At 38.7% G+C, this 11,053-nt stretch overlaps 2 protein-coding genes across 6 annotated transcripts; one reads left to right on the top strand and one right to left on the bottom strand.

The window, feature by feature from the left end:
- The first annotated feature begins 3,513 nt into the window (after positions 1–3,513).
- LOC118061532 (large ribosomal subunit protein mL102 (rPPR5)) lies at positions 3,514–6,495 on the top strand. The gene has a single exon (XM_035074992.2). The coding sequence runs from the start codon at positions 3,792–3,794 to the stop codon at positions 6,072–6,074; it is 2,283 nt and encodes a 760-aa protein (XP_034930883.1). The 5' UTR covers positions 3,514–3,791; the 3' UTR covers positions 6,075–6,495.
- Positions 6,496–7,789: 1,294 nt separating this feature from the next.
- LOC118061533 (DNA-directed RNA polymerase V subunit 7-like) lies at positions 7,790–10,941 on the bottom strand. Of its 5 annotated transcripts, XM_073411959.1 has the most exons (3): positions 10,655–10,941; positions 9,253–9,312; positions 7,790–8,604 (listed from the first exon to the last, which is right to left on the bottom strand). In XM_073411959.1, the coding sequence occupies exons 2-3, from the start codon at positions 9,292–9,294 to the stop codon at positions 8,047–8,049; spliced, it is 600 nt and encodes a 199-aa protein (XP_073268060.1). In that variant the 5' UTR covers positions 9,295–9,312; positions 10,655–10,941; the 3' UTR covers positions 7,790–8,046. The 5 variants fall into 5 exon arrangements, with proteins under 5 accessions (XP_073268060.1, XP_034930888.1, XP_073268061.1 ...); XM_035074997.2 differs by lacking the exon at positions 9,253–9,312 and having other exon boundaries at positions 10,572–10,941; XM_073411960.1 differs by lacking the exon at positions 9,253–9,312 and having other exon boundaries at positions 10,599–10,941.
- Between the last annotated feature and the right edge of the window lie 112 nt (positions 10,942–11,053).

Below are 11,053 nucleotides of genomic sequence, written 5' to 3'. Positions count from 1 at the left end.
AGTCTCCACATAATGCAAAGACTAAGCCATGGGAACTCAACACAACAGCATCACCAACACAAGTAGTGAAAACAAAAAATCTGCATCAAAATCCATTTGACATGGGTAAAAAATTGTGAGTGATTACCTAAATGTAAATGTGAAGTACAATTTTTGGTTAAAGGTGTTCGTCCCAGTATCCCCAAGCACTGTAATTTAGACACAGACCAAAACAAGCATAGTAAGTTGATAACTGGGTATGTAACTCATTCTAAGCAACAATTAAATCATCAAATCACCATAACAGAGAAACATTGAATGTCATAATTACAGTCTAGTTGACATTAATTAAGCTAAAACCAAACAATTCCCTTTTCTTTTCTTTTCAATCCAATTAGGCAAAACTACAAGCCACCAGTTGGAGGAGCATTATAGTCACCATCATCATCCGAGAGCAAGTTGGCATACGGCGAGGTTTCAATATCATCAGCAACAAGATCATCCGTACTCCTCAACGCAGCATGCAGAAGCATCAAGACGACAGCGATCCCACCACCAACGACAACATTCTGAAAAACCCCACCCCATATCACAACCAAAAAGTCAACCACAAAGAGCACAACCAACACCATCCAGTCACTCACTTGATAGCCCAAAAACCAAAGCGGCTCCTCACGAGAGAAATAGAGAGAGAGCCAAGCAATTAGAGTAATGAACAAGGCGATTAGCACCAGAGGATGGTTTAAGATGGATAAAGATAGGATTATCAAGAGGATTATGGAGTAATTAACCGAGAAATGAAGGACGTTTTGGGTTATCCTTGTGGTGGTGTCGTGGATTGAAAAGGGGATGTTCAGTAAGGTGAGGTCTAGGAAAACGGACCATGGACGCCGACCTGATGTTAAGGGTTTTGCGGTTTCTTTGAAGAAGCTAGACACGAATTGAGACATTGTTGCTCTGCTGCTGTTGAAGTTTTTTTAATTTTGTTAAAAAATCAGAGGAGTTTCGTTTGATTGAGAGGAGGAGAAATCAGAGTGCGTAAAGGAGGCTTCTTGTTAATTATTTTTTTAGCCTTTCAAGGCAGGCAGGCACCAGCAACACCTTCTTTAACTAGGTAGACGATGACTTTGACTGACTCTCCTTTTGTAATATTGTGGGCTTGGTGTACAGACTAAAATTGATGCGAGGCCCATATCAGCCCAGCCCATTTTCGAGGAAAGGAGACTAGTTAACTCATAACTGCACAAGCATGGCAGGTCTTCCAGGCTTTCATCGTCTTCAGTGTCTCGTTTCCTAACCCAAAATTAACAGCTTAAGCTTGAAGAGAGCATCTTTCCCTTGGAACAGAATCCCTTTTAAGCGTGTGAGAGAGAACATGAGATTCAATATCGCTCCATTATTTTGTCACACTGTTTTGTTTCATCAACCTAGCTAGTGTGTGTGAGCTAGCTTGTTTGCTTGAGGAGATTAAGTACATGGAAAGCTGCCTTCCTATGAATCAATCTTCACAAACACACGGGCAGTTCCAACACCTGGTAATGAAGTTGGATTCCCAAAACTAAGTGAAGTTGTAAGTTTCAACCATTCTGCTGGTGGCATTGCCAGGTATGGTAGCCAGATAGGTGTTACAGATACATGGAACCTCACCTGTACCGAGCTGCCATGGATGGAAAAGCTGATCTACTCCGGGAAATGCCAGACCAATTCTACATTCAAGATACGAAACCAAGAGTACATTCCTCCACATTGCATGCAGTCTGGTATGTTAGAATGAGTGGAGATAATCCTTGACTCGAGTTCGTTGCTTTTGCATCAGGTGAATGTGAAAGGCGAAACAGCTCTTCACATAGCAGCCAGGAGAGGACATTCTAATGTTGTTCGGATTCTGATGGAGAAAATGAAAACCACTTACCATGACGTGGAAATGGGGACGGGAGCTGCCAGATCATCGATGAGGATGGCAAATAATAAGCACAACACTGCTTGCATGAAGCTGCACGATACAATCAACTTGATGTGGTAATGTTGATGGCTGAAGAAGACCCTGAGTTCCAACATTCTGCAAAATGTACTCATTAAGTAGAACCAGTGGAGCTAAACAGCATAATGTACTCATTAAATCCATGACGTGATATCGATCCACCAGATATCATTAGATCGAAAACCAACATGATATCGATTCTCTTCTCCCACCATCTTCTGTCATCATGTGAATTTCAAGAAATTCGATTCTCTTCTTCAGAACAACCATCGCTTTTATCAATCACTAACAGACCACCTTTCTAATTTCGTAGCATTGTTTACTTTAATTTCTTGTTATTTAGCACCCCACTTTCTTTGGAAGTCGAAGCAAGATCATACGATTCTCATCTTCAAGCACCTCTCCTTTATTCTTGGGCCCTCCACTTTGGTAGTAGAGCATGAAGTTGACTCCCTCTTTATTTTCTATCCTCGCAAGCTCATCGTTCAAGAAGACTGGATCTAGTTTGTAAAGGTTATCAAGCTGGATGGACATGCTGAGAAGGAAGAGGAAACCATCAACACCAACCTCAATTATAGCCATGGAAAAGAAATAGATGAAGGTACATTACAGCAAGAAGGATGGTGACAAGAAGTAAATGATGAAATTGATGACAGATACTCAGAAAGCAAGAGATACTAATTTGATAGTAGCCACGCTCATATCAACCGCAAAGTTTTCTGCAGCTTTCACGTTGTCTAGGGGTTACAGAGGCGACGAAGGCCCTAATCCAGTTTCCGCAATCCTAACAAAAAAGGCAGCTTTCCAGGCATTTGTTATAGCGGGCAGCCGGGTACCATAGCCATGGTTCTCCCAAGTTCTGCTGTATTTTTGCATCTTTCTTTGACAGTGATGGAAGATCCCACACAAGGTATCTGGAAGATTGCTTTCGCAGCTGCTCTCACCTTTTTGGCCATGAGCGCTATGATGGTTGCATTTCTACCATATAATAAAAAGACAACCGCATGTGCATTAGATCATTACCCCGTTTGTTTGAAATTTTTTTTTTTTTAAAAATTAATTTTTATATATATTTGTCGATTTTTTGATGTATTAATATTAAAAATAAATTTTAATATATATATATATATATAATTTAAATATATTTATAAAATAAAAAAAATATTTTAAAAAATAATAACTCTTCATTATTAAAATACTAAACAAGCTTCAAAAGTTCTAAACATGAGAAAGATAAATTTAGTATGACTAATACACAATGAAATTACTGAATAATATTCCTGATGGAGTTCGCGTCATCATTTAATTAAGATTTTAAAAATTCCTTTATAACATAATTAGACTACCTCTTTTTTCTAGGCTCTCATAGAAAGGATATTTTCACCCAAAGTAATGCCTTTATAAAATAAATAAAAAAAAAAAATTATCTTCGTAGTATTCCCGAAAACAATCCATTTTTCATTCAAGTCAAAGCTTATTTTAGAGCCTGGCCTCTATTGTTTACCCCAAGAAAAATTAATAGATTTTGGTGGAACTTTGAAGGTGGCACTGCTATGAGGAGATTAATGGGAAAACAAAAGACTATGGAGTTGGTTGTGAAATCAACTAAACTTGAGGGAGCAAAAGCTTAAGGAGTTGGTTGTGAAATCACTTAAACTTGAGGGATTAATTTGAATAAACCCACAAACTATTGCTTCACCTCCCTTAAACCCTAGTGTCAGCGTAGCATCCCTGTAACCCTCCCCCTTCTCTTACTCTAACAGCTCCCAGGAAAGAACATAGAGTAGTTGTTTAGACCTCTTTCTGTATTTCACCACTTCCCACAAGAAAAATGGGGTACCATATCGCTTTTTCTAAACCATTTCAGTTAAAACCTAGGGTTTGTCAAATCTCACTCACGCCCTACCTCCATTTCTGCACTTCAATTCCAGCTCCAGGTGAAGATCCTATCTCCCCTAACCCAGAAACAACCGCATCTCCAGGCCCGAAACCTGACCCAAAAACCGAAACCCCAAATGTGGCTCAAGAGAAACAATACCAGAGAATCCCGAGAGCTAAGCAGCAGCATCGAAGCCCTGAAAAACTAGAGGATATAATTTGTAGAATGATGGCTAATCGGGACTGGACGACCCGGTTGCAGAATTCGATTCGAGCTCTAGTGCCCGAATTCGATCATTCTTTAGTTTATAATGTTTTGCACGGAGCTCGAAAGCCCGATCACGCGCTCCAATTCTTCAGGTGGGTTGAACGGGCGGGTTTAATTCAACACGACCGCGAAACCCACATGAAGATTATCCAGATTTTGGGTAGATATTCTATGCTTAATCACGCCCGTTGTATTGTTTTAGAAGATATGCCTAAGAAGGGTTTTGAATTAGATGAGGATATGTTTGTTTTGTTAATCGATAGTTATGGTAAGGCTGGGATAGTTCAAGAATCTGTTAAGATGTTTTCTAAAATGAAAGAATTGGGTGTGGAGAGGAGTGTTAAGAGTTATGATGCTTTGTTTAAGGTTATTGTGAGGAAAGGGAGGTATATGATGGCCAAAAGGTTTTTTAATAAGATGATAGATGAAGGGATTGGGCCGACTAGGCATACTTATAATGTGTTGATATGGGGCTTCTTTTTGTCAATGAGGTTGCGAACTGCAGTCAGGTTTTATGAAGATATGAAGGTTAGAGGGATATCTCCGGATGTGGTTACTTATAATACGATGATTAATGGATATTATAGGCATAAGAGGATGGAGGAGGCTGAGAAGTTGTTTGCTGAGATGAAGGCAAAGGATATTGCACCTACTGTGATAAGTTATACGACCATGATTAAAGGGTATTTTGCAGTGGATAGAATTAATGATGGGTTGAGGTTGCTTGAAGAGATGAAGTCGGTTGGTATTAAGCCTAATAATGTGACGTATACGACTTTGTTGCCAGATCTTTGTGATGCTGGGAAAATGACTGAGGCTAAGGATATTTTGAAAGAAATGGTGAGGAGACGCATTGCACCCAAGGATAATTCGATCTTCCTGAAGTTGTTGAACAGTCAGTGCAAGGCTGGGGATTTGAAAGCGGCTGCGGATGTGCTTGATGGAATGATTAAGTTGAGCATTCCATCGGAAGCTGGACATTATGGTGTCTTGATAGAGAATTTCTGCAAGGCTGAGGAGTACGATCAGGCAGTGAAGTTTGTGGATAAGCTCATTGAGAATGATATTATTTTAAGGCCACAGAGTACTTTGGAAATGGAGTCTGGTGCTTATAACCCAGTTATTCAGTATTTGTGCAGCCATGGACAGACTGGAAAAGCAGAAATCTTATTCCGGCAGCTGTTGAAAAAGGGTGTTGAGGATCCTCTTGCCTTTAATAATTTGATCTGTGGGCATGCAAAAGAAGGAACTCCTGATTCTGCTTTTGAAATTCTAAAGATCATGGGTAGGAAAGGAATCCCCCGAGATGCTGATGCTTACAGGTTGCTTATCGAGAGCTACTTGAGGAAAGGTGAGCCAGCTGATGCTAAAACAGCTTTGGATAGTATGATTGAAGATGGACACCTTCCAGATTCATCAGTATTCAGGTCAGTGATGGAGAGTTTGTATGAAGATGGTAGGGTTCAAACTGCAAGTCGTGTGATGAAAAGTATGGTGGAGAAGGGGGTGAAAGAGAACATGGACTTGGTTGCTAAGATTTTGGAAGCTCTTCTCATGAGAGGTCATGAAGAGGAAGCCCTTGGACGCATTGATCTCCTCATGAGTAGTCAGTGTAATGTCAATTTTGATAGTCTTCTGTCCATTCTTTCTGAGAAGGGCAAGACCATTGCTGCTCTTAAGTTGTTAGATTTTGGATTGCAGAGGGACTGTGACATAGACTTTAAAAGCTATGATAAAGTGTTGGATGCTCTCTTAGCAGCAGGGAAGACTCTCAATGCATATTCAATTTTGTGTAAAATTATGGAGAAAGGAGGAGTCACTAGTTGGAGGAGCTATGAGGATTTGATTAAGAGTCTTAACCAGGAGGGAAACACAAAGCAGGCTGATATACTCTCAAGAATGATAAAGGGAGATGATAAGTCACATGAAAACAAGAAAGGGAAGAAGAAAGCTTCTGTTGCTGCTTAATTCCATTGCTTTTTTTCTTTTCTTTTCTTCATTTAGTGGTCAGAACTTTCTTGAACGTTTTGTTGAAAATGATTAGTACTTCATTTTGAGTAGAATAAAGTTTTTAGTAGAGCAATGTAACCTGTCCGTTTGTTTATTTTGAACCAAGGGGTGTTATACCTCATTCCCTCTACATGGATCACGTTTCATTCTTTGAACTATTGTAGGCGAGGAGGAGAGGTAGATAGTCTAGCAGTGGAACTGCTTATGTGTTCATGTGTTGGATTTTCATCAAAGCATGTCATGTTCTTGATATACTGTTTTCTTTCAAGCAAAAAGTGTCATCTTAATGGTTATTGTGAGCACTTGGAACAATGGCTCTTAGTTGCAACTTCTGCATTACACAAACACATAGAAATATAGTTTTTGCTTTTATCTTCCATTTACCTGTTCGAGAGGGTGCTTTTTTCAGTTGCAAAACGAATAGGGCAATGATATATTGTGAACTTTTTTATTTTGCATTGTTGTGTTTTTCCCCTTTTGATAATTAAGCTGTATGATTATGTTTGGATTATAGAATGTAAAGGTACGCGTAATCTATTCCTTGTTTAGATATCAGTTATTTCTATGATGGTTTTACAAATACAAGACCATGAGCTGTATTTATGAGATTGGAGCTTTTGAGAGGGGCTTTGGAATAATCTGGATTCTGGAGGGATCATTATTTGACTCGTCTGTAGGAAGTTCCTTATCCTCAATTCTCGTAATGAATTCCTTTTTTTCACTTAATGGTCTAGATTTAATGTATGCTCCAAATTTACCTTAATGATGTTATAGAGGATTTGCTGATTTATAATGATGATAATATTTAGCTAATTTATATGTAGCCACCCTTTACCCAGCTCTTTTCCACAAAATCGCCTCCCTATGAATTTCCCTTGTTTTAGATTTAGCGGGTGCTGCATTGTTGTTTGGTTAACAGGAACACGGTACGCCAAAATTTTGACACCGGCGTGGAAAAACAATGTGGAGCTCTCATGATGAGTAGGACGGCACTTCTTTCTGAAGCAGGATCTAGGGTTAGCCCCAGACAAATTTTATATAGATTCTGAAGTAACCTGATTAATTGTTTTTCAAGGTATCAAATGGGGGATGCTTGTGGCGTGTGCAGTGGTGGGAAAAGTTATCGGTTTCTGCTTTCCTGGCAATAATGAGGCTATGAAATGGGTAAATCTGCAGGTCAGAAGAGAGATTCATAAATACAAACATGATACATCAACCTTGAGGTTTTTGATTTTGATCATGTCCCGGATACTATTATCCCGTCTTTTGAATGAATTGTTCTTGTTGAAACTAGATTACCCTTGAAGATTCATTGCCAAATTTTACTGGCAAAGTTTCCGAGTTGTGGAACCATAAACCAGGCTCCAACACTATAATGAAATATTCAACTAAACAACTTTAAAGCATAGTCAATCAAAGTTGCACCTTGCAGCAAGAGGGCAATCTGCTGCTTACTCTGGTTGTGACTGGAGTAAGCTCAGAAAATATTTGGAGAAGTAGATTGAAGGGAAACTGAGCCAATATAGCTGAGGCTAGGTTTTAAACTTCACAAAAGTATAGAATATCATTGACCACCTGCGCATCACCAACTACTGAGTTTCGGTTCTCAACTTTCCAGCGCAAAACATGAGTTCAAAACAATATAAAAGCTAGAGAATTGGTACACAAACACATCAACAAAAGATGAGATGTCCTCGAATCAATTATACTATTTGTCAACATCTGCATACAGAAGGAAACATCAAGTTGCTAAACATATAGTCTCGCAATCACTGAAGTTGCAAGAACTCCAAGACAACAGTCACAAAAAGGAGTAGAGTGGCACAAGGATATAAAATACTACAGAAACAACCAACAAGCTGGCAGTTAAACTAATTTGATTAGAAAATTTCAGAAGATATGATACTCCAGCTGAGTGCAAGGAAGAACTTTAAGACACCGGCCCAAGATAATCACCCTCTAAACTGACCAGAGCCTGGAATTCCCTTTCTGCCTCTAACCATTTTGTTCCAAGCACAACAAAACGAACCACCACATCTTTTTCGATCTTTGACGTCTTGTCATTCAAGAAAACTGGATTTTCTCCAGGCACATAGCGGTAATCTAGCATTTTCATACTAGAGAGATAGATATTCTCAATTGGCCCACATCTCAAGAGAACCCCATGCTTGAGCACCTTGTGAACAACCCCTTCTAAGATCTCCCCCTTGAAAATCTTGAAGGTGATACCACTGAATACAACAGGAAATAGCACATCCCCTGTCTGCTGCCTGACTTTTCCCTCCCCTATGCTCTCCAAGGTTGACACAGCAAGATAGTATCCGAGATCTTTGGTGGCCCGTTTTTTAGCAAAGTCATCTAAAAGGCAGACAACAATTGACCTTTGGAGCATTAGTCCTTTGGCATCGAGGTTCTCAGCAGGTATTATGACATTCCAGGGCAACTGCACTTTGAGAAACATCTTTTTTCCTTTTTCCACTTTTTTCACCTGTCAAAAACCAAAAGGTAAGAAATAAATCAATCTCAGTTCTGGTTTCAGAGCTTTACCAAGAATAGTCAGCTATACAGAAAGGACTCCTGAGGTGCAAATTACCGAGAATACATTAAGGACCAGTTAGTCAACTACCACTATTTGAGGATAATTTGTCACGTTTTACCAAACTTAAGTGGCACCACCTAAAATGCTTTAGATATGCTAATAAACAATAATGGAAAGAAGAAACCGAGAACATAGCTTTATGAAGAGACTCCTAGCAGACAGACTATTGCAAACCAAACCACAAAGCCAAACACGCTAGCTCTTGAATTAACTAGGTAGCCCCGTGCATTATTTTGGTCCCCCAGGGTTTGCACAGATACTATTATTAACTAAAAGAAATTTTTAAAGAATTCTATACACATGTTACTAGTCAGCTGACTTGGGAGAAAATATGAACCAGAACGGAAACTGCAAAAGACAGCAGCAGAATTGTTAAGCCCAAAACTTAAAAATGCAGTTGGAACTTGGGGCCCTCTTGCGCTCAACATCCAGAAAGGCATGCAGTGGATGAAGTTGAATTAAACAACACTTTAGCCCACAGAGCCCATAGGCAGACTTTAAACCATGCAGCCATTAACTATCTCATCCTTTGCTCACATGATCAAACATCCCCAAGGTTTCAGAGGGGAAGTTTTCCATCCATGTCAACTATATTGCCTTGCAGTGAAGAGGAGAATAAATTTCAACTACTTGATTTTACGGTAAAAGTAAAACAAAGGAGAGAAAGTACTGAAAGTAAGGATAAAGTTCGAAAGAGTAGGGAGGGATCAACATATTGCAATAACCCTAAGCTTATTTTAAGTTTTTGTATTTCAAGCATGCATATGCCTGGAGTATGAAACAACAACAAGAAGAAACCACTGCACCAATCAAAGGACCAGAAAATATAGATGGTTGTCTAGTAGTCTTGCAGAAAATTATATATAAGTCTTAACTACAGCAAGTTCTCCTACATCAGACTACAGCGTCAATTGCCTCTACCTAGTCAACAAAGGTATTTGCAGTTCTTCTATACAACTCAACCCAACCATGTCTTAGCTCCGATAAGAGCTAAACTTTCTATCACTCAACTAAAAGTACTTCAAAGTAATGGTTGAATCATCATATGTTTCAATTGTTTCATACAGGTATTATGGTTATTGTTTATGTGCAAGAGTCTTTGCTAGCACCCCCAAAAACTGGTGAAGGGTTTCAAATCATTTACACATGGTAACCCTGGCATAGCCTTATGTGTGACTCCATTTTAAATCTATACCAATCTAAACTTAGGTCCGTAAGTTGTGTTTTTGCAGTGTCCAAACAAAATGCACAATGATGAACCACATGTTAATTAAGTTTTATAGACACACATTCCTATTTTCTGATTTACAAGGGCCCAGCATTGTATCATATCAAAAGAAAATTGTACGTATTCCTGAAACCGAATAACTCCATTCATTTACGCATTTACATAACAACAGGTATTTAGAGTCCTCTCCTCTTCCAGGTAAAGCATAATTAACTAATTCAATGCACTCATCAGTCCCTTTCAACCAGACAATAACATAGCATTTTAAATAAGAAAGCACAGAAATTTGATTAATAGCCTCTTAACTCATCTTCATTCACTTTAATACAACATTTTCATAGTTTAAAAAGTCCAAAATAATAAGCTCTTAACATTTCTTGCCTTCTTGACTTCTCTCGTGTTGAAGAAAAACAGATATGACAAAAACAAAACATACCCATAAACCTGGCTTTAACCAAAAATCCTTAATGAAAAAAAGTAACTACTGACAACAAAGAAAAATTTTACAGAATTGAAAAATAGCATGCTCCCATATGAAACAAAGACAAAACCTTTACTAAATGCGGGAAAATAGAAAAAAAAAAAAAACACTAACTTTCGCGTAATGAGTGCATCAAAATAGACGAACATCAAAAGGGTTTCAATAATGGAGAGCCTGAACTCGTCCTAGATGATAAAAGCGAGCCCTTGTTGTTGTTGTTGTTGACTCACCGAGTTGTGACGCGTTCTCCTCCTCGGTTCTTTCTCTTCCCAGTTCACAAGACCTCAGTTGGCACTGGTGCGTGCCCTGGTAGATGTGTGAATGACCATTTTTTTTGTTTTGCGCAGCGATTGTCTGGATCCTATACAAACGTCTCTGCTGGAGTTATGGTGACGGAGAATTTGCATCCAGTTGCTTCAGGCCACGTCAACCTGCGATGCTCTTTCTCGCATTTCGGTGACGATGATTTTACTATTAGCAAATAATAAAGTAAGTTTTTGAGGTAGAGTAATTATTAAAACGACACATTTATGAAAAAAAAAATCACAGTAAATATGATTAGGTGTTGTTTGAGATCATATTTTCTTTCGATGTTTTTTAAATATAGAAAAAAAAACTGTGGAAATTTT

The sequence above is a fragment of the Populus alba genome, chromosome 10, assembly GCF_005239225.2.
Source record: "Populus alba chromosome 10, ASM523922v2, whole genome shotgun sequence".
Classification (NCBI taxonomy): Eukaryota; Viridiplantae; Streptophyta; class Magnoliopsida; order Malpighiales; family Salicaceae; genus Populus; species Populus alba.
The sequence above is the reverse complement of the archived record's forward strand: the minus strand, read 5'-3'. Positions and strand labels throughout refer to the sequence as shown.